Source organism: Anolis sagrei, chromosome 6 (genome assembly GCF_037176765.1).
Source record: "Anolis sagrei isolate rAnoSag1 chromosome 6, rAnoSag1.mat, whole genome shotgun sequence".
In the NCBI taxonomy this organism is placed as follows: domain Eukaryota; kingdom Metazoa; phylum Chordata; class Lepidosauria; order Squamata; family Dactyloidae; genus Anolis; species Anolis sagrei.
In genome coordinates, this window is record NC_090026.1 from 71206905 (window position 1) to 71231507 (window position 24603).

The following is a 24603-nucleotide window of genomic DNA, read 5'->3' on the forward strand; positions in this document are numbered from 1 at the left end:
GGGGGGGGGGATACTGTTTTTGTACCGTTGAAAATTACCTAGGACAGCCTGTGTGTGTGTGTGTGTGTACTCAGCCACAGCTACACACATACACACCCACCACTATCCTCTCCTCATTGCCCCTGTTTTAGTTGTTGTGGACGTTCCAACTGTACTTATAAGAATCTTCATATTTAAGGATGTACTAAAGATAATGGGTATGAAGAATAACATTTTCACCTCCAACTAGTATGAAAAATCATGTATAAGTCTAGAAATTTTAGTCTCAAGAAACTTTAATAAACTTATCATTGGGTCAATGTGAGTACTGTACCTTAACTCTTATTTTAAAAGGGAATGATATCCTTCTCTGAGTGGCAAAGGGCAAGAGCTTAGTTTGTCCTGTGAGAACCTAAAAGAAGCATCAGCTCTACTTTCTCCATCAAGGTGCCACTTCTGGCCTTTTTGAATGCCTGGGTGGGAAAATAGCAGTGGCAGAATCTGGGGGCAACTAGTCTCCTGAGCCAGCATTGGTGTTCTCTGTGAAATGGCCCAGGTCATATAAAAATCCACAATTTTGCCCCCCAAAGTTACCCTTAACTTATGCATGGCATTGACGTATACATGAGTATATACAACAATAACAACATGCCTACTACTTTTGAGCTCCCAACTTTAAAGTAGTTGCAGTTCTTGGCTGGGGATATGTCAGGAGGAAGAATAAAATGTGGCAGCAGAGGGAGAAGGCAGTATTCCTGTAGCAACAGAAGTTAAAATCTGCTCAGCCCATGCTAGACTTGTACATATGAATGAGGTTTGCTAACAGCATTGATGTGCATTTCAGCTCATTGGATGCCTCCATGGGCCCAATAAAAAGTGAAACCTGCAGTGTTGGTAACCGACGCTTGTTCTCACCTACCAAGGATTATTACCACACTGTATTTGACAGCTTTGATTTTCGCCTTTGATATGAGTCCTCGATGGGTATAGCTTGTGCAGAATTTGCCATCTGTAAAAAGAAGGAAAGAAAAACATAAATAAATAAAAAGACATCTGTGTGTATTCATTATTTCTTTCTATCATTTGAGGTTTTTGCATTCTGGAGGAAATGGGGTGGAAACAAGATTTCTCCACTCTTCAGGCAACTGCACAACCAAGACATTTCCCCTAGAAATTAAGTAATATTCTTAATTAATTAATACAAGACTAACTATGGAGCCTGGGAGATGCCCTAAAGAGGCACAATGCAATAACCATGTGGAAACTAAGTACGTATCTAAGCCTGGTATTGCTGGTATAGAAGAATTACTGGGAAGTCTAAGGGTGGACCTACACTGCCTTGTATCCCTGAATCTGATCACATATTATCTGTTTGAACTGGATTATATAAGACTACACTGTCAGATAATATGGAATAAACAGATGATCTGGGATCCAATCCTAGGCTATAGGGAAGCCTAAATTCAGCATTTTGTCAGTCACTGAACATTAGCACAATAGGATCGTAGGGTTTTTTCTTTGCAAAATATCATTCCCTATGCCCTCAGAAGCATCGAGAACAATGATAGAAGCGAGGAAGCATCAAGCACTTATATATAGAGCAATTGAAGACAGAGGGAACCCTGTAGTGCTGTCTTCTTTCCCCCTTGTTTCTGAAATCTATGTAGCTCAAGTTCTTTTCTATTCTTTCCTCCTCTGTTTGAGAAGGAAGCACCAAGAGGTCTCTCTCTCTGCCTCAAGATGGCTGACATATATACATGAGAAAAGTTAGGTAACATTCTTTGTTTATCTACTGTTTCATCTGAGGGTGGATCTAGACTTCCACAATAAAAAAGGGCCTGTCCAGACAATGTTCTGGCCAAACTGGAATTAATTCGCCAGAAACCAGGAAAACCCTGGTTTGTGACGAATGAATTTGATGGTGGATTTATTCTGCACCTTCTTGGAAGGTGCGGGATGAACCTACTACATTTGGTGTCTGGACTGCAGAATACTGCAGTCCAGACAGTATTCCCACAGTTTTCTGGGCTAAATTAGCGCGAAAAACTCTGGGAACACCAACCCCCTCCCCAAAAGCCCTTAAAAACCCTTTAAAAAGGAAAAGTACTTACCCTGCCTCCATTGGAGAGCTGCCACAGCTTTCCTGGTGCATCATTTCTACATGCTAGGAAAGCTGCGGCAGCTCTCCAATGGAGGCTGGGTAAGTTCTTTTTAAAAATATTTTTTTGGGCTTTTGAGGAGTGTGGTAGAGTGTCCCGGTATCCTCCAGGGCCAGTCCCGGAAGGAAATCTGGACACCCACCCCAGAAAGTGCAAGCTTTCTGGCGTGTGTGTGGACAGGGCCCCAGAAACATTTTCGTTTTTAAACGCGAATGCTCCTGGGATAAAACCCTGTCTGGAAAGGCCCTGAGATATATTACCTCCAACAATAAAAGTAAGATTTTACTTTTTTTTAACCTTACCAGAACATTGTGTGTTTTCTCTCTCTGCTGTTTTATACCAAAAGCTCATATATAGCATTGGCCACTAGGGCTATACGATAGATGAAAAAATGATTTCAAAATTCATTACAAAATTAGAGGGTGCCAGCATTTTGTTTCTAAAGTGTTTCTAAAGTATAGTTAGTGAAATTTTCATTACTATAACAAGAGTAACGAAATTTTGTTACTTTTTCTTTATAATAATTGTGCAAGTGGGGAAATTTCAGGCGTTCCTTTTTTCTCATTTTTACAGTTATTGGATGAAACTTGCTACAATAGTAGAACACATTCACCATTCATCAAGCTCATCAAGCTTCAGAACGTTTCATTGATTTAGAAAACTTTAAAAAACAGTTGAGACAAGGATTCACTCTATGAATTAACAATATTTTTCTTTCTCCAGTATTTCAGACAATAACTGAGCATTTCATTTTAATAAAAAAATAAAACGCAAATGCTATTATTTTTCTGTTGTCATCTATGTTTAGAGCCAGACCACCACATCTGCAGGTTTGACTTTAGCAGGTTAGATTATTCATGGATTTGATGAAAATGTTTTCGCTAAGTCCTCCAGTGTGGTTCTATTGTCAACTTTTGGCAGACATTGACTATAGTGTTGTGCTGGAGGACCTAGAGATTCCTAGACAGGTGTTCTCACTAGTAAAACAAATAGGTTTTTTATGTATGTTTTTCTCCCTTTCAGTCAACTCTAAACCCAGTGAATGTGAATTGCTGACTGCAATTCATGACAATGGATTGGAGTAAGATTATCTGAGGAGGCCCTGCTCTCGATCCCATCTGCTTCGCAAGCACGCTTGGCAGGGACGAGGGACAGGGCCTTCTCTGTGGTGGCCCCTCAGCTATGGAACTCCCTGCCTAGGGATATTAGATCAGCCCCCTCCCTCCTGACTTTTTGGAAGAAAGTAAAAAACTGGCTCTTCGAGCAAGCCTTCAGAACCCCAGAATAGATAGTCAAACTTGAGATGGAGAATGACCCAGGAACGGCAAAGACAATGAAATGGATGAGGATTGGAATGAAAGGATATAGCTCTTTTTAAATTGTTATTGCACTCTTTTTTGTCTAAATGTACTTAATTGTTTTTGCTGTTGTATTGTATTGATGGCATCGAATTGTGCCAATATGTAGACCGCCCTGAGTCGCCTGCGGGCTGATTTGGGGGGGGATATAAGTGATGTAAATAAATAAATAAATAAATAAATAAATCCATGTGTGTGTTTTGCCCAATTAGTCGACAGCAACATGTTCAACTTCATATAGCATATTCAACTTCTCTATTTGTCCAGATAAGATTTGAAAATTCAGTTAATTAATTAACAGTAACTATTTTTGTAGCCTCTAGCAAATTGACACCACTTACTTTTAATGTCATGCTGAACAGTAACACTTAGAAGAGGTGCTCCAAAATACTTACCAGAACAGTTGGACACAATTATAGCATTGGCTTTACTCTTAGTCCATATTGTCCGAATCACAATGAAGTAAATGACACTAGAAATGGTAAAAGGAAAGCAGGACAAGCAAGTTAATGATGTTGTTGTGTTCCTTTGGATTGTTTCCAACTCATAAAACAACTCCAGCCTAGAGCAAGGCCACTTTTTGTCGTGTCAGGAGTGACCTGAGAAACTGCAAGTCGCTTCTGGTGTGAGAGAATTGGCCGTCTGCAAGGACGTTGCCCAGGGGACGCCCGGATGATTTGATGTTTTTATCATCCTTGTGGGAGGCTTCTCTTATGTCCCCGCATGAGGAGCTGGAGCTGATAGAGGGAGCTCATCCACCTCTCCCTGGATTCGAACCTGCGACCTGTCGGTCTTCAGTCCTGCTGGCACAGGGGTTTAACCCACTGCGCCACCGGGGGCTCCTAGCAAGGCCACTGAAATGAATAGTTAGTTGTGACTAACACATTTGATTTATTTAATTGGGTGTGCTCTGGGTAGGATTAACACAGGATTAAGCTCAGAGAGTTTGGGAGGAGGGGGCTGTTGAATTGTACAAGACCTGAGAATGATATCCTTCCAAATCTAGTAGAGTGCAGTGCCCTCTATGAGTGATGTCCTTGGCTCATTTTTAAATGCTCCTCTCTTCCTTCTGTTATTCACATAATCCCAATCATGACACTGACCTGATCCTTTGAGCAGCATTTTCCTGGGTACTTGACGGGCTGCTCTGAAGAGGAGCAGGCAAAGAAGTCGACTTCTGCCAAAAACCAATGCTTAAATCTCATCCACTGGCCATATGGCTAGGAGGAGGAGGACATCGTCCCAAAATATTGTCTCAAAGCTTTGGTCTGGAGCTTTGTTTGCTGACTAAATTACATTTTTAATTGGGTTTGCAGTGAAGATGACACTGACATTTATACCAAATAAGTACCAATTTAAGCCATAGAGTTCTGCAAACACTTAGCCTGATTGCATTTCCTGATCTTTATGCCCCCACAATACCTGACAGCCTAACTTTGGGGAGGCTAGGCAGGAATCTAATAGGGAAAAAATAATCTCCCAATGTCTTGTAATCACAGTGTAAAGAGTGGGGTGAAAAATCAGCACAACAAGGTTACATATTGTCACAGCAAATTTAAACATACTCTTCAAGGGATGTTTAATGTGTAACAAAAAGGCAACACTAATTATTAGCTTAATTTAAACCTCTTTTTCTCTACTCAGATAGCTTTTACAGATTAAAAATAGTGTTACCATTTTCTAAACTACTTCTTAAGGATTTTTGCAGTGCTTTTACAGGTCACAGATGCAAAAACGTTCAATTTGGAACTCCATCCCTGGCGAGATAAGATCAGACCCCACCCTCCTGTCCTTCAAAAAAGATGCTAACAACTTTGGGACAGTGCAATAAGGTAACAATAGGAATTTTCGGGTTGTTGTAGGTTTTTCAGGCTATATGGCCATGTTCTAGAAGCATTTATTTATTTCTCAGTTCTTGTGGGTTTTTTCGGGCTATATGGCCATGTTCTAGAGGCATTTCTCCTGACGTTTCGCCTACATCTATGGCAAGCATCCTCAGAGGTGAGGTCTGCTGGAGCTGGGAAAAAAGGGGTTTATATATCTGTGGAATGACCAGGGTGAGACAAAGGTTCATTCCACAGATATATAAACCCCTTTTTTCCCAGCTCCAGCAGACCTCACCTCTGAGGATGCTTGCCATAGATGCAGGCGAAACGTCAGGAGAAATGCCTCTAGAACATGGCCATATAGCCCGAAAAAACCCACAAGAACTGAGTGATTCCAGCCATGAAAGCCTTCGACAATACATTTATTTATTTATTTATTTGCTTTATTTGTATACCACCCCTCTCAGCCTTCCGGCGACTCGAGGCGGTTTACAAGGCAAAAATTCAATGCCACAAAAACACAAGTACAATTTTAAAATCTTAACAGCAATAAAATCATAACAACAGCAATAAAAACATAAGTCAATAAATCCTCAATAAAAGCATTGTCCAATTCCATCCTATAGTTGTTCCGTTTCCCTATGTTCATTACTCAATATTTGCAAATGCTTGCTCGAACAGCCATGTCTTGAGTTTTTTTAAAAAATGTTAGGAGTGAAGAAGCTGATCTAATCTCCTTAGGGAGCTGTTCCATAGCCAAGGGGCCACCGCTGAGAAGGCCCTGTCTCTCATCCCTGCCAAACATACTTGTGACGAAGGCGGGACCAAGAGCAAGGCCTCCCCAGATGATCTTAATGTCCTCGGTGGTTCATAAGGAAAGATGCGTTCAGACAGGTAAATTGGGCCAGAACCAGACCTCACAACCTCTGAGGATGCCTACCATAGATGCAGGTGAAATGTCAGGAGAGAATGCTTCTAGAACATGGCCATACAACCCGAAAAACCTACAACAACCCTTCGACAATACAATAGGAATTTTTCTTTGCTGATTTGAGATGACGTAAAGAACTGATTTTAAAAGTGAAGATGACTGGTTTTAATGTTTATAGTTTATTTTATTTTCCAGCATTGAATGTTTGCTGTATATATCTTATGCTCTGCCCTGAGTCCCCTTCGGGGTGAGAAAGGCAGAATATAAATGCTTTAAATAAATAATAAGAAAAAAACAATTTTCCTGATGCAGAAAGACTGCAACCCAGAGAATATCATTTCTTAATATTCAAATATATTAGGAAATGGAGGATCTGCTGACCATTTTTATTGATTCCTGTCCCTGTCCGTTTAGTCCCACTCTTGCTCTGTCACAAGTAGAGCGGAAACAGAACAGACAAATTGAGTCTTTTGGGTAGCTACCTGGTGACCCCATCTGAGTCAGTTCCTTTTACTTTAATAGCATCATCATGGTGCTTTGCTTGCAATCCTTACAATAGTGTAATTGCTCCTGGGCCACAGCTCTCCTTAAATGCCTTCAACGCTCTCAAGGCACTGTTGCGAGGGGAAGGGGGGTGTTGCTGTATCTCCTTTTCCCTGCCACACTGGCTATCAATCAGAGCAACCCTCTTGCACTAAATAATACTGTTAGAGCAGTGTTTCTCAACCTTCCTAATGCCATGACCCCTTAATACAGTTCCTTGTGTTGTGGTGATCCCCAACCATAAAATTATTTTTGTTGCTACTTCAAAACTGTAATTTTCCTACTGTTATGGCTCGTTGTGTAAATATCTAATATGCAGAATGTATTTTCATTTACTGGACCAAATATGGCACAAATACCTGGTGAGGTTGTGGGGGGGGGGGGGATGTATTGGTTTGTCATTTGGGATTTGTAGTTGCTGGGATTTATAGTTCACCTACAATCAAAGAGCATTCTGAACTCCACTAATGATGGAGTTGAACTAAACTTGGCACACAGAACTCCCATGGCCAACAGAAAATACGAGAAGGGTTTGGTGGGCATTGACCTTGAGTTTTGGAGTTGTAGTTCACCTAAATCCAGAGAGCACTGTGGACTCAAATAATGATGGATCTGATGGACCAAACTTGGCACAGATCCTCAATATTTCTAAATGTGAACACTGGTGGAATTTGGGAGAAATAGAGCTTGACATTTGGGAGTTGCAGTTACTGGGGTTTATAGTTCACCTACAAACAAGGAGGATTTTGAACCCCAACAATGATAGAATTGGACCAAACTGTCTACACAGAACCCCCATGACCAACAGAAAATCCTGTGTTTTCTGATGGTCTTTGGCAACCCCTCTGACACCCCTTTGCGACCCCTCCAGGGTTCCCGACCCCCAGGTTAAGAATTGCTGTGTTAGAGAGAAGCAACGTGGGGGAAAACCATTATTTTATTCCTGTCATTCACTTATCAAACTACCTATTCTCAGTAATATGAACACAGGGCCAGCCCATGATATTCTACTCCCTGAGATAAAGAGGAAAGCAAATTTGCATACTAATATGGTAGACATGCTTGTTTGAATTTACATAAATAATTACATCTAGGTTGAATATTTGCTACTGCAGGATTTAGAGCATCCTCAACATTTTTCATGCCATGCTGGCCTGCTTGGTTGACAGCCTAAAGCAGCAGATGAAGCATTTGCTTGCTGAAGTTGCGAACAGATTCATGTAAGTGTCTAAAACAGTCACTAGGTGGCAAGCTACACAAATGTTTCACGACCCCTACATTTAGTTAAGGGATCCCAAATGGGGTCATGCCCGAATAGTTTAAGAAACTATGCTCTGCTACACTGTTAATTAATTAATTAGTTAGTTAATTTCAAATATTTGTACCCCACCCTTCTCAAACAGACGGGGACTCAGGGTGGTTTACATCCAGCACAATTCGATGCCATTACATATAAATAATATACACAGTAATTACGTCTAAGAACACAGTAAATTAATTTTAAAATTAGTTTTGAAATAAAAGTACTTTAATAAAAATTGCAATAATACTGGCTGTCTAGCCTTATGTAGAAACAAATTCAGCGAGCACAACACAATCCTAAGCCTGTTCATAGTCCATTTTCCATAACATTATCATCATTACCATTGTCAATTATCTGCCAGCTACCCAAAGTCCTGGTCCCATAGCCACATTTTAAATTTCCTCCTGAAGGCAAGAAGGGATGTTGTTGACCTGATTTCACTGGGGAGTGAGTTCCACAGATGGGTGGCCACTACCGAGAAGGCCCTGTCCCTCATCCCCACCAAGCGTGTTTGCGCCAAAGGCAGGGCTGAGAGCAGGGCCTCCCCAGAAAAATCTTAAACTTCGAGGTGGGACATAGAGGGAGATACATTCAGACAGGTAAGCTGGGCCGGAGCCATATAATCACTTTGGTTTTTTTGAACAGTCCCTTCTAATGTATTGTCGAAGGCTTTCATGGCCGGAATCACTGGTTGTTGTAGGTTTTTTTGGGCTATATGGCCATGGTCTAGAGGCATTCTCTCCTGATGTTTCACCTGCATCTATGGCAAGCATCCTCACTACCTCTGAGGATGCTTGCCATAGATGCAGGCGAAACGTCAGGGGAGAATGCCTCTAGACCATGGCCATATAGCCCAAAAAAACCTACAACAACCAGTCTCTTCTAAGCTTGCCAAGGAAGATAGGAGTTGTCATCTGGCATACCTGAAGGATATTAAGTTGAAGAATGCTGTCTTAGATGTTGGGGTTATACACATGTACTTTTCCACTACTGAAGAACTGATTTTACCAAATGCCTCACTTCAGAAAATTATACAAGCATGAACAAATTATCAATCCCAATTAAACTCCATGAACTGTCAAGATTCTTACCTGATAATAATCAGAGGAATGAAATACACCAGGAAAGCAACTGTGGTCATATAAGGGATCCAGTAGGAATCATCTGGCCAAACAGCCCAACATTGTACTTCCCCATTGGACAGTTGTCGCTTCCCAAATATGATGAGAGTTGGAATTGAAAACAAGAAAGAGAGGCCCCAAGCAATCACAATGAGAATTTTTGCCTGCCTTTCTGTGTCAAAAATAAGAAAATTAGTCTTAATACATGTATAGCTTATAGAAAGGCCGATCTAGGAGATAAACAATATATAAGACAAGACCAGTGAGTGACCAAGTGAGAAGAATTGAAAAGAGAAATTTAGTTGGTGGTACTCTCTGGAATAAGAATAGCTTATTACCTTTTTATTTTCAGATCAGAAGTAATTAGGGATGAATTACCAAATGTCTTATTATAAAAGATTAAAGGTAATTGGGGGTCTGTGTCAAGCGCTGTAATTCTAAAAGATCTCTTTGTGAATTTCAGTGAGGTGTTTTCCAGATTTCAGATGATATTAGTCACCACAAATTAGATTTATTTTATTGCATTTCTGCTGATGTAGGAAGCATACTTAATAGGCTTGGGCGATCCAGTTCGTTAATTTCGTGATTCATAATTAATTCATATTTAAATTAGCTTACGATCCAATATTGAGCCATGCAGGATTAGTGTGAGGAGTAATTAAGAATCGAAACAATTTTTCCAATTTTCATAATTATTTCGTAATTATTTTCGTATGTCTGGTGCAAGTTTTACAATCTCGCATTTACCCCACTTCTGGTCCCTTTGCTCTGCTGCTTCCCTCCTCTTTCCTCATGCTCCTTCTTGCCTCACTCTGGGCTGCACTGGGCTACCTTCCTTCCTTCCTTCCTTCCTTCCTTCCTTCCTTCCTTCCTTCTTTCCTTCCTTCCAGCTGGCAAATCCCACATTCCCCCCTCCCTCCTCTTTCTCCTTCTTGCCCAAAATTTCTCATTACTTTATTTTTCATACCCTCACTCTATGCCACAGGAATGCGTTGCCAGGTACAGCTAGTATATAATATAATATAATATAATATAATAATATTATAATAATAAAATATAATATATATAATATATAATATAATATAATAATATAATATAATAATAATATAATATAATATACAATAATATAATATACAACAATATAATATAATAATATAATAATAATATAATATAATATAGTTGTTGTTTGTTTTATCACACCAACAGTCAACAACAGAGGAAGAGGGAAGCTTCAGAAGTTCCCCCTGTCCCATTTGGAGGTTTTTTTAGCATATTGCGCAATTGCGTCCACCATTAACGAATCAATTCGTAATTTTACAAAATTTCGTATATTTCGAAATTTTTAAAAGGAAAATTTCGGAATTCTTTAAAACGAAACGCAAGGGCCCCCTAAAAACAAAACGAGTTTAGAACCAAATTTTTCCATGGTTACCCAAGCCTAACACTTGATGGTTTTTTTCCCTTTTGGGAAAGGAGGGAGATTCTGTTTTGTGCCAGAACTTAAATTGTCTTTGTATGCAAGGTTCAACCCACACATATTCAATTAAAATTATTTCTGGTTGCAGGAGAGAGCAAGCCTTCAGTGAAGATCTGGTGCCAGTCTATCGCATCTGATCGTGAATTTTGGGGAACCAGGGGCTACACTGGGGATCACCACTACTATTCCTTGCTTCAGAAATCTGCATATATGCCCCTTTTTTGGAAAAAAAATCTTTAAGTGCCACCTTCTATTTAGGAGTGCTTCAAATGAGCTTTTCTTTTCAATCAGGAGGTGGGAACTGAGGTTTACAGAACATAAGAGAGATAAACTCTTGATGGTTCATAGGGGAGAATCCGTTCGGACAGGTAAACTGGGCTCAATTCTACAAATCACAATAGTCTTGTAAGGTTTTTTTTTTTAAAAAAAATCAAGCAAATTTTTAAAATTCCCTAAAAGTTGTTAGGTGTACAAATCTTTCTGAAACTTTGGGGGGAATGATGCCCCTATCCTAGAAACCTTTAAAAAGAACCTTAAAACCTGGCTCTTTCGCTGCGCCTTTGGTGAGTAGGTATACAATCTCACACTATTGCTTAGCCTCAATGTTCTGTCATTGGAGTATACATCCCCCCCCTTCTTGGGAAAGCTTGATTCCACAACCCCCGCTATAATGAGCCCTCTTCCGCAAATAACCTGCTTCTCTTCTATCTCACCAGAGTTTTTAATTAGTTTTTAATTAGTTTTTCTTTTAATCATTACATATAGCCCACTCATTGTCATTGTGATTGTGCTTATTGTAATTTTATATTGTTATTTATTCACATGTTTTATGTAATTATGTAATTATGATGTTGTTGTTTATTGTTTATGTTTTTGGTTTGCATTTTCGGTTTTACTCTGTTGTAATTTGTTGTTTGGGCTTGGCCTCATGTAAACCACTCCGAGTCCCCATCAGGGAGATGGTGGCGGGGTATAAATAAAGATTATTATTATTATTATTATTATTATTATTATTATTATTATTATTATGTTGTGTCATTGTAGAAAATTCAAGGGGATAAGTCTTGTAGCTTTCTTTTTTAAAAAATGTTATTCATAAAAGGTCAAAATTTCCCTGGATGAGCAAAACATTCTGGAACTTGGGAGTCTTACAGTGGTAAATGTGTGCTACAATTGTAGCAAGTTTCATCCAGATAGCCCTAAACATGAGGGACAACGAGACCCAGAAGTTTCCTCATTGTCATAATTGGGCAGAATAACAAAACAAAATAATAACAGAACTTCATATTAGAAATGAAATTGACCCTTTATGATTGTTTAGAAATACTTATGAAATAAAACTGGGGGTAACCAAATTTCATAATTAGAAACAAAGTGGATTTTTGATGTTTCATACACCTCTACTAATTGGCTCCAGAAGAATAGAATAGCATGGAGGAGGGACTAGAACAGTATTCCATACTGCAATATTGTGTTTCAAGTCCAATGAGAACTGAGAATAATTTCATGATCCTGGGTGGAATCCTGGCCATGCCCAATGTTTCATGAATGCAAACTAACTAATTATAATTGTGAAATTCCACTGGGGATGTCTTTCATTTTATTAACTTTTTGATTCTTAATTGGTTTTTCTCACAGTAGCAGAAAGATCTTCAGTATTCTATCAAAGGATCGTCTGGCATTTATGTAGTAATTATAGTAAAAAGCCAGAGGCCAACACTATTGCCATTTAAAAAACAACGAGGGAGCCTGAATGAATTAAGTGCAATACATTATTCATAGCAAAAAGATTATTTGAACACAATGAAAAGTTATCTATTAAAAGAAGACTGTTCACAAAAAGAAAAAAAAATAGCTGGAGGGCTGGGGGAGTCATTGAAATTCCTTACCTCCTTGAAAGAATTTCATTGGATAAACTATGGCGTGATATCGGTCTATGCTTAGTGAAACCAGAACATAGGTGGAGGCATAAAGCAGTACAACCTAAACCAGAAAGAAAGAAAACATTTTTGTCACAGTGAAAGAGATAATAATAATAATAATAATAATAATAATAATAATAATAATTTATTTGTACCCTGCTACCATCTCCCCAAGGGACTCGGTGCGGCTTACATGAGGCCAAGCCCACAATACATCAATAAACAAAAGCAATAACAATAATCAATACAAAACAGTTAAAATATCTCAAAAACAGAAAATACACACTAAGCAATAGACAATAACAATACCAAACATACAGCCGGGCCAAATGTAATAATTCAAATTTAAAAATCAAAAAATGCCTGGATATCCTTTTCTTCTTTTGTTTATATACATGTAAACACAAATTTATTTATTTATTTATTTATTTATTTATTTAGGTTGCTTCTACCCCGCCCTTCTCACCCCGAAGGAGACTCAGGGCGGCTTACAAAAGCAAGGCACAATTCGATGCCCGCATCACATAACCGCAATAAAAACCATAACATCAATTAACAATTAAACAACAATTCTTGCATTATAACCAGAAAACCAATAAAACCAATACAAACCAATTTCTCCTCATTGACGGTCAGCGTTCGCTATCTCATAGTTCAATTTCCAATTCCACAATTGTCAGTCCTGTCAGTCTTATTCGTCTGGTTGTCCTTATCTAGTTGACAGATTGCCCAAAGGCCTGGTCCCACAACCACTTCTTTACCTTCCTCCTGAAGGAGAGGAGGGATGTTGATGCCTTAATTTCCCCCGGGAGTGAGTTCCACAGGTGAGGGGCCACCACTGAGAAGGCTCTGCTCCTCGTCCCCACCAACCTCACTTGTGATAGCGGTGGGGTCAAGAGCAGCTCCCCCCCCCAGATTATTCCGGGGTGGGACATAGAGGAATCATATATTGTTTAACGTGGGAGCAAAAATAATTCAGTTGCACATGGGCAACTCATGGACCAATTGGAGGGCGGGGTCTACTTCCCCAACCATTTGCCACATCCCACTTTTTCTATGAGTCACCACTGAAGTAGGATATTAAAACTAGGCAGAATCAAATAATCAGAAATTATTGATCAACGGGGATAATTACACCATTTGCCACCTTTCTGATTCTTCTTAGCACCCCAGGTTCCATGTCACATGCAACTGATGGATTTTCTGAACTCTTCTTGAGATAATCACCATAAAGACTATTATAAGGACTATCATCAATTTTATTTATTTATTTGTTTGTTTGTTTGTTTAAAACATTTATATTCCGCCCTTCTCACCCCGAAGGGGACTCAGGGTGGAATACAGCATATACACGGCAAACATTTAATGCCGGGACACAAATTCACATACATAAACATTAAAAAACATTTATCAAAATATTAAAATACACCATTTAAAAATCAATCAATGCATGAAATCAGTCAGGAGAATTGAATCCTTCAGCATTTTGTTTTTTATGGCTTTTATGTTTTACATTCCTTTCCCTATTTTTCGTCCCATCTCCTCCCCACCCCCAAGATAGAATGGTTTCACTTTTTCATAATAGAAAAATCATTAGTTTAAGAAAAAGAACATCACGACATGCTGTGAAAGACATTTATTTACTACCTGCAAATAGCGAACAATTCGGCAGACAAGATCAGGAGCCATGAAATCCCCAGTGAAGCGCCAAATTATATCCGTCATTATATTTATAAGGCCAGTGAAACAATCTATTAGAAATATAAAAAGACATAAAGGGAGACAAATATATAACTGCTCTTAAGTCAATGTATATCCTAATGCTATTCCCTTCCCGCCTGCAGATGTTGAGTGCAGGTTGCCAAGGGGCTGTCATGAAGCTCTTGACATAAGTAGTATTCACATTATAAGAAGTACAAAAGGGGATAAAGGGCTATCTGAAAACTTGTCTCTACACATTACTTACAGAAATGAGCACATCAACCTTATGGTTATTTTCAAAGTTCCATTTGTCATCATAAGACTGTATGAATGTAACTATGTTGCCCTGGCATTGAAAGCCTCATGGACCTCATAAAATAACGTGGTGGGACGTATTCAGCCAGCAGGCCTTGTGTTTGACACATGTTTTGGGCATGATTTCTGGTTGAAATTCAGAAGGCAACAGAATACTTGATATAGAAATTTATTCAAAAACTAGCCGCCCCGCCATGCATTGCTGTGGCCTGGTCTGGTGATCTGGAAAATAAAGTAATGAGAAAGTGTGGGTTTCTAATATACGTAATTTCCTTATGCTTGTGGGTAAACAGTATATCTTGTTGTTTCTTTGTCAGTGTTGATGTGGAGGTTGTCTGGTTTGCCTACTCTGGAACATGCAACATATTGTCCTTCTTTAGGGGTCCCTTTCAAATCTATGATACTATATCTGTGTGTGTGTGAATCATATCTATCTATATCTACAGCTGGATGGCTCTTTGTCAGGAGGGCTTTGATTACGTTTTCTTGCCCTGGAGAAGGGAGTTGGACTGCATGGCCTTGAGTATTTTCTGTTGGTCATGGAGGTTCTGCGTGGGAAGTTTCCCCCAATTGTCGTTGGTGGGGTTCAGAATGCTCTTTGATTGTAAGTGAACTACAAATCCCAGTAACTACAACTCCCAAATGTCAGGGTCTATTTCCCCCAAACTCCATCTGTGTTCATATTTGGGCATATGGAATATTTGTGCCAAGTTTGGTCCAGATCAATCATTGTTTGAGTCCATGGTGCTCTCTGGATATAGGTGAACTACAGCTCCCAAACTCAAGGTCAATGCTCACCAAACCCTTCTGGTGTTTTCTGTTGGTCATGGGAGTCCTGTATGCCCCGTTTGTTTCAATTCTATCATGTTATTTGATTGTAGGTGAACTATAAATCCCAGCAACTACAACTCCCAAAAGACAAAATCAATTTTTTTGAGTGAAGGACATACATTGGGTTGTTAGGTGTATGCTGTCCAAATTTGGTGTCAATTCGTCCAGTGGTTTATGAGTTATGTTAATCCCACAAATGAACATTACATTTTTATTTATGTAGATTCAAATAGATAAACACCAGGCCTCACTGACATTACGATGCAGCTTTAAGATGACTCAAAACCGTGACGGCCACAAAACACACAGCCATAAAATGCACAACTTCAATCCAGTCTAATCACTTGCACAGTGAAATGTCTGAAGTGTCTAGAGAAATCACAGTCAAGTATTTTGAACAGGAATCTAGCATAGGTATAAAAAACCTTTATATAAAGTGTATGCATTACTAATATTATTCCACTAAATTATTTTATGTAGAAACCATGAATGCATAAAATTGTGGTGTTTCTGTAAATGTGCCAGAAGCAGAGCAGAAATAAACATTGCTTTGCCTATTTTGCATCACTGTAAAAAATGTGTAATATAGAGCGTATAAAAAGAATGTTTGCCAAGTTTTATATGACATTATGCAGACAAAACCGCGGTATTTCATTCTCAAAAATGAAGCACCCACAATCTTGTTTTTCTATTGATTGTCAAATTCCTATTATCCTGATAGGCTTTGCCCTGACTTTTAATTGTCAATTATCAACACAGAAAATATGTTAATTTACAATCCCTCAAGTAGATAATGGTGCTCACTTATTCTTAGTTTGTATTAATACTTTAAATAAGGGTTTCTGAAAAGATACTTTGTCTCCTAACAAGATGATCTGACTTCACTCAAATATTAGGAAAAAAATGTCATTACAACACAGCTTTCATGTGATACTTTTTTGGATGACAACTCCTGGAATGACCAGTCACTGCAGTCATGACTTACCATGGTTAAAGCCATGGTTGGGAGATTTGGGGAGTTATAATTCACAAAAGTAATTCATCATGTTCATCTTTACAAACTAGATAGATGGTCTGTCAAATAAAATACTACTCTAGCTGTGACGGCATGTCAGGCCCCACTTGCATGTAAATGTACAGTTGAATTGTTTGGTTACCTATAGCTGTCAATCAATGTTATTTTGCACCAATTGAATTGCTCCCTCTTCTCAATTGTTTGACTCCACCACTTCCTGGGGAAGAGGGCAGGGCTTTCTTTTCATTCTACCATCAAACATCTCAGCAGATGGACGTGAGAACGGCTTGGCTCTAAAAGCCCTCAATTAAGTCATCTCTCATCACCAATTCTTAAGTTTGCACTCTTAAGATTCATTCTTCATATCCAGCTCACCTGGACGACGTTGTGGAATCTTCAAACAAGTCCTCTGGCATTTAGAGGAAGACTTTGTGCCTTCAAACATAGGTCATTGGACTGGGGTTGTGAATGCCATTGAGAAAGAGGGAACTTGGAAAGTTTCTCAGCTGGAAAACCCCTTGGACCCAAGATTTCAGAGACTGTAATGTATGTTTTCTTTACCCCTGTTGAAACATCAAGTTTATTCCTAAGAAAGATAACTCATTGTGAACAATAAAACCTATTTCGAGTTATCTATAGTGTCTTGATCCTTGAGAGTTCCAGTTCTCTAAAGGAGGGCAAGAAGCAATCCCCTGGGGAGAGATGTCACGTCCATGTTTCTTTCACCAGGCGCGACGGCACACCAGCATATGTTTTGCAAGAATGATTCGAGTGGAGGTGTCAAAACATTTCCCATATACTTGCTTCCTAATTAAAATGCCCACTTTCCTTGATAGTTCCACACTGGGAAATAATTGTATGATATGAGGAGAGAAACCCATGACAGAGATAAGAAGGGGCTCGTAAAAATCTGTAATGGAGATTTCCTGACATACTTAAAGGGTCAAGTTCAAATTATAACTACACTATCTCCTTTGCATTATGATACCATGTTGGAAGATGCTAACAAAAATGCTTGGATTTAAACTTAAACCAGTGGACTGCCCAAATTAGATTCCAAATCTAATTTATTTTTTATCTTTGCACAAAAAGATTTTTCAGCAGTACAGCTCTTGGTGATCCTGTAATGTTTTGATAAAGAGAAGGAGAGAGAGAGAGAGAGAGAAACAGTTCCCAAACTGCCTGAAATATTTATCATATCCAATGTATTTTGTAATTACAATACTTCCTCTCAATGGTTCTTTTCTTTGCTTCCTTTAAATCTACTACTACGAACTCTATTTTTTCCTTTCTGATTTTTGCAGTGGAAGACAGTGAAGAAAAAATCTTCTTCCCTTCAAGTTAGGAAGATCTGACCGACAGGTCCCTATAATGTGGAAGGGCATACTAACACTCTTCTATGTCATGCCCTTCAAGTGAGCCCTTCACGGTTACTAACTTGATGCAGATCTGGCAAATAAACCTTGACTACAGTGGGAAAGCCAGTTGTGTATTCTCATTTCAATAAACTGTTGTTAACTGCTATGAAACTGGCTTTAATGTATGGTGGTCTTAGAAATTAGAGACCTCTAAGTCACCCTCTCATCAAGAACTCTCAAGGCTGTGGCTTCCTTGGTTGAGTCTATCCATCTGAAATGCAATCTTCCTTGCTTCCTTCCTACTTTCTACTAGTTTACCAAGTGTTATTGTCTTTTTTTTAGTGAATCATGTATTCTTATATGTCCAAAGTTCAACAGTTTCAGTTTCATCATCTTGGATTCAGAACCCATTTACAGGCAGTCTCCAAGTGATGGTCAAAATAGGTTCTGTAGATATGCCTTCAATGGTTGTTTTGTGTCTACACCCCTGTTCAGAAGATTTCACCCCACATTCTGTCCCTGTGAGTATTTGATTTTGAAAAAATTGGCTTTTTGAGGAAACAGGTTAGTGAGAAAGCTTCAGTGGAGGCACCCTTTCCCCATGATCACTCTTTCAGAAATGGATTTTCCTTCCTAGGGGTAGATTTCTCTCACTTCCTATAGTCTCACCTCCATTTGTAACTATGAGTCAGATATTTGTAATTTGTAACTGTAAGTCAGATATTTGTAATTTGGAGACTGCCTGCATTTGCCTTTTTAGTAACCCATAGGATCCATAGAATGCTTCCCCAACACCACATTGCAAATGGGTTGATGTTATTCTTAGAAACTTTCACAACTATATATCGAAATCAGAAATATGATTGCATGAACAATTCTAACTTTGGTATTCAATGGTATATCTTTACACTTTAGCATCTTGTTTAGTTTTTTCATAGCTGCTTTTCCAAGTTCTTGTCTTTTTCTGGTTTCTTGACAGCAGTCTCCATTATGATTTATGGTTGAGCTAAGGTATGGGAAGTCGTGAACCATTTAATAAATTAATTAAATCGATAATTAATGTATTAACTGGACGAAGTCTTAATTAAGAAGATGTGCAAGTTTCCCTAAGACCAACATTATATTTTAATTTGTGATCCTAAATATTATGTGATTATCTCTGTGGATAGATCTCCTTAAACATATGATAAATAAGATTCTTATGCAAACATAGTCATGAGTCAATTCTTTGTTTAAAATTATTATCATATATTTCTGAACATAAACATATGAGGCATTTGGGAAAAATTAGTGGAGAATCAGTAAAGAAACAGGCAGGTGCATAGAGACAGAGATCTCTGTGAGAAGGTTAAATTACAAAAAGGTTGACTAGCCTCTGATGGCATGGTCTACTGATAATTTTAGACCTAACTTGTAATCTTACTGCATAAGATCCACCTGTAAAATGTATTGTCCCCGACACCTTTGGCTGGGAGAGCTACAGAGCCCTAGATTTTTGACTCAGCTAATTGGATGCAAAGGTATACTCAATATACTTTTCATCCTCCTGCATTCCTCTCAACCATTTTTAAATGAAATCCAATGGAATCCAGAAACTGAGTTAAAAATGTGAAGCAAAGATATGTTTGATGTTCCTGACGCATTGAAGTACAGCAACAAAATGATTCATGAATACAAATTCTTTCAGAGTATGCTTAGTGATGTTTTGTTTCTTGATATCACTTCCCTCCAGTCTGATAGGAACAGAACAGCAAGATCCATCCTCATATTCTCCACGGGATTAAAGACTCCTTTAGTTTAAATTGTCTCTTCTGTCTACTTCCAGCACAAAATAACAGCTTTCTAGGAAATATGCCGTTATATCCTACTGACTATTCTTTTAAATGCAGAAAACTTTTAGTAGCTTTAATATCTTCAGACTCCAGGAGCTACTTTCTGTTATTCTCTTAACTTTGATCAGTTATTTATCCCCAGAGTTTCTAAATCAGCTGTCGGAAATTAAGAGGCAGTTGAAGACCTGGCAGGCTGGCCCAGTCAATTTTTAACTATGAATTTTAATCTCATTTTCCTGTGTTTACTGTATTTTAATCACTAAAGCAAAGTTTATTGATTAGTCCACTGGTTGTATCAACATTAAAAACAAAAACAGAAACGTACACAAATAGACAATAATCACTATCCTAGGACTCCCATAATAGTGAACTAACATACATTCAAACTTGATTAAGTTAGAAGATAATTAAAAATATCATCATTTTCTGTATATTTTAATATACAGTAGAGTATCACTTTTCCAACATAAACGGGCCGGCAGAACGTTAGATAAGCAAAAATGTTGGAAAATAAGGAGCGATTAAGGAAAAGCCTATTAAGCGTCAAATTATGTTATGATTTTACAAATTAAGCACAAAACGTTAACGCTCTGTAGTAATTACTGTATTTACGAATTTAGCACCAAAACATTGCAATGTATTGAAAGAGCTATGGATCCGCGTGGGAGGCAGACTGCATTGGATAATACAGAATGCTGGATGAGTGAAGGTTGGATAAGCGAGACTCTACTGTATGTATTTCACATAAATGTGTTTTAATATATGTATTTTACACGTGTTCCGATGATGTGTTTTTAACTATTTTGTGCTCTGCCTTGAGGCACAAGGAGAGGCCTGTAAGAATTATTATTACAAGGTGCAGCAGCACAACTTCCTTTTTTAAAATGTGCAGTATTCAGTCGGTTGAAGATGTAGCGGAGCGCTAGTGGTCTCATTCGAGAGGCGGGAGTATAAAGTTTTGTCCTGACACAGTTCAGTCGCCATCATGCGTTGGAACAGTGACGAGCGCGCTTTTGCCGTTGAGGCCTACTTTTTGAGCAGATTTGGAGTGGCCGGCCCACTCTCCAGATTTGGCCCCTTGTGATTTTTTTCTATGGGGTTTTTTTGAAATCCCATGTTTATGTGAACCACCCAAGGACCCTACAAGATTTGAAGACCAACATCCAGGAAGAAATTGCCAACATAATACCTGCTATGCTGGCAAGAGTCATGACAAACACCAGAAATCAGTTTACTCAGTGTATGGAGAATGGGGGACGTCACCTACCTAATTTGATCTTCAAAACTATGTGAAACAAAACTTTAGGTGTGCGCCTATATTATAAAAACAAATTTCTGATTCATACAATGGGTTTTATTTAGTTTTGAAAAAAGGAAGTTATGCTGCTGCACCTATTATTATTATTATTATTATTATTATTATTATTATTTGAAACACAACAAGATGAGGCCACAGCAGACACGATCACTCTGCTGGCTGTTGTATTGGATCACACATTGGACACTTCCCAAGTGTCTAGGACTGTGTGATGTATCGGCGAATGATGCGTGCAGATCCCAGTAAGGTGGCCTTCTGCAGCTGGCAGATGGTAATTTTGTCAGCGCCAATTGTGCTCAAGTGCAGGCCAAGGTCTTTAGGCACTGCACCCAGTGTGCCAATCACCACTGGGACCACCTTTACTAGCTTGTGCCAGATTCTTTGCAGTTTGATCTTTAAATCCTCATATTGTGTCAGTTCTTCCATTATTATTATTATTATTATTATTATTCCCTAGATTGCATAGAAGAAGCCCTTTATTGTATGTGTTTAAACAGAGGTTGAGTGACTATTATGGATGAATTCCTGATTTGGCAGTTTACTCTGCCTTCCAGCTCTATAATTCTATGACTTAGTGAAGCATAGGAATATTTTTAATCAGCAGAGATGATGATAATGCTCCTTCTCCCTAGGAACTTAACTACACCTTTCACAACAGGTTGGTGGGGATGAATTATTTTATGGTAAGCTTAGATTTGTTTGAATTCTCTGGTTTTAAACTGTCTGGTTTTTAACCCATGAACCCATCAAAAGCCTTGCTCTTGGAAAGGGGGAATGAACCAGTGCCTGGCCGCTGTGACGGTCTGGATGAGGGCGAACAAACTGAAATTAAATCCAGACAAGACAGAGGTACTCCTGGTCAGTCGCAAGGCCGAGCAGGGTATAGGGTTACAGCCTGTGCTGGATGGGGTCGCACTCCCCTTGAAGGCGCAGGTTCGCAGCTTGGGTGTGACCCTGGACTCATCGCTGAGCCTGGATCCCCAGGTTTCAGAGGTGACCAGGGGAGCATTTGCACAGCTTAGGCTCGTGCGCCAGCTGCGCCCGTATCTTGGGAAGCCTGACTTGGCCACGGTGGTACACGCTTTGGTCACATCCCGCCTCGACTACTGCAACGCTCTCTACGTGGGGCTGCCCTTGAAGACGGCCCGGAAGCTCCAGCTAGTCCAGCGCGCGGCAGCCATGTTGTTAACAGGAGCGGGACGCAGGGAGCATACAACGCCCTTGTTGTCCCAGCTCCACTGGCTGCCGATTTGCTACCGGGCCCAATTTAAGGTGCTGGTGCTATCCTACAAAGCCCTAAACGGTTCCGGCCCAAAATACCTTGCGGACCGCATCTCGGCCTACGAGCCCACGAGGACCTTGAGATCATCTGGGGAGGCCCTTCTCTCGGTCCCGCCTGCCTCACAGGCACGCCTGGCGGGGACAAGAGAGCGGGCCTTCTCGGTGGTGGCCCCCCGGCTATGGAACTCCCTCCCTGCTGAAATTAGACAGGCGCCCTCCCTTATGGCCTTCCGTAAGGGCCTGAAAACATGGCTCTTTGAGAAGGCCTTCAACTGAGTGCTATGTTATCGGAATGACGACCGGAATGGACTACGACTATGAGATTGATTATGACCCCAAAATAAGACGAAGCGGATTTTTAGTTTAATTAGATGTTTGTATTAGTAAGATGTTGTGTTGTGGTCTTGACTCATTGTAAACTGTTGTTTTTTCTATGTTTTGTACACCGCCACGAGTCGCCCTAGGGCTGAGAGCGGCGGTTAATAAGTGCAAGTAATAAATAAATAATAAATAAATAATAAATCTGCTAGAACTGGATCAACACAAGTGCTTGCATTTTTGGATTCTTGTAGAAGGTATGGCTATGCCAGCTGTCACTGTGACTACCTGAACTTTAACATTTACCACTCTAACTTGTTATCTTCAGACAGTTGATGAAAAAATGAAACTCGTCTTTCTTCGGTATGAACACTCATAAAAATGAAGCACTGATAAAGCCTGTCTTTCATTAGAAACTGTATCTGATGTCTGTTTTATAGTGAAACAATGACATTCTCCATGAGCAGTGATGCTTCATCTACCAATGGTACATAACAGGAATATAGTTGTCTTGACTGCTTTGGGCAAGAGAGCATTTGTCTCCAGTGTTGGACTATTTTTAGTATATCAGAAACATGAGTGTTTGGCCAACTCCGTGAATGAGACTCAAGCTTTATGCCACCTTTCCTCATTGATTTAGTCACATGAATGAGCTGTCATTGAATATGACTGTCAATAAGAAAAAGGTAATTAAACCAAAGGCAAAGAACTCAGTTTTGTGGCATTGTCACTGTCAGAGAATAAGCACAGGTTTGACCTCACTTAAAAATATACAAATCCGTTTGTTGCCAAGGTTATAGAAATAAGCGTGGATGGAATGATGGCGTAAATAGCAGAAATGCCTTGCGATTGTTGTTATGAGGAAGTGGCATTTGGAGTACATTTTTCTGTTACTGTGAAAGAAGCACATTTTTACAAAGTTAAAGGAAGTGTAAAATGCAGAAGGTACAATCTATAATATTGCAAAAGTACAAGGTACCTAACAGACAGAAAAGTATACAGAAATATCATTTAATAGGTGCTCTATTGTTATGAGGAAGCTGCACCTGAAGAACATTTGTCTATATCTGTGAAAGAAGCACATTTGAACAAAGCGAGTTGAGAAAGAAATGTAAAATGAGAAAGACATTATGTCTAATATGAAAAAAGTATAAAGTACCTCTCTGGCAGAAAAGCTTACGGAACTATCATTTAATAGATGCCCTGTGTGAGATGACCTTGCTACTTCCGAAAAAGAGGAAGAACATCACCGACAAATGTTAGAGTACCTCAAAGTTTCCATAGGTCAGTACTCTATTTTCAAAACTCACTGGTTTGTTTTTCATCCAGCCATTTTGATCTACAGCCTGTTTTTACAGCCTTTCTACCATCATATCCATATCTTCCTTGATATGATTGAGCTAAAAGAACTATATAGTAGGATGCATCTACACTGTAGAGTGAATGCAGTTTGATTCCACTTTACTTGCTAATTCTACAGTGCAGAAACATTCAAAATTCTTTCAGTGATGGTAATACCTTGAACATTGAACACAACAGAGTGTTTCTACTACTGGATGCAAAGGAAACCACCTTTCTGTGTTCTATATAATCAAAATATTCTTCAATCAGGGCCTTTTCGGTGGTGGCCCCCCGCCTGTGGAATTCACTCCCTGGAGAAATTAGGTCATCGACATCCCTCCTCTCTTTTAGAAGGAAATTAAAAACGTGGATATGGGACCAGGCATTTGGGTAATTTGGCAGATAGACAAAGGACAAGGACGACCAGAATTGATAGGATTTGACAATGTGGAATGAACTTACGGCCTCTGAGTGGGCAAACGTTGAGCATAGGATTGGTTTTATTGATTGTGATGTATAACGGATTGTTTTAACTGTTTATAATTGCTATTATATATGTCTTTATTTTATTGTCTGTGTTGGCATCGAATTGTGCCTTTTTGTAAGCCGTCCGGAGTCCCCCCTTGGGGGTTGAGAAGGGCGGGGTAGAAATGTGTGAAATAAATAAATAAATA

At 39.2% G+C, this 24603-nt stretch overlaps 1 protein-coding gene across 2 annotated transcripts in view; it reads right to left on the reverse strand.

Annotated features, from left to right (window-relative positions):
* The window catches only part of NPSR1 (neuropeptide S receptor 1), a 116232-nt gene that overhangs the window by 19367 nt on the left and 72262 nt on the right, over nt 1–24603 (reverse strand). For both annotated transcript variants that reach the window (XM_067470185.1, XM_060781625.2), the window contains exons 3-7: nt 14267–14370; nt 12587–12680; nt 9191–9392; nt 3892–3968; nt 899–988 (exon numbers count right to left, since the gene is read on the reverse strand). In XM_067470185.1, the coding sequence (XP_067326286.1) occupies nt 899–988; nt 3892–3968; nt 9191–9392; nt 12587–12680; nt 14267–14370 (567 nt within the window). The remainder of the gene's footprint in view (nt 1–898; nt 989–3891; nt 3969–9190; nt 9393–12586; nt 12681–14266; nt 14371–24603) is intronic.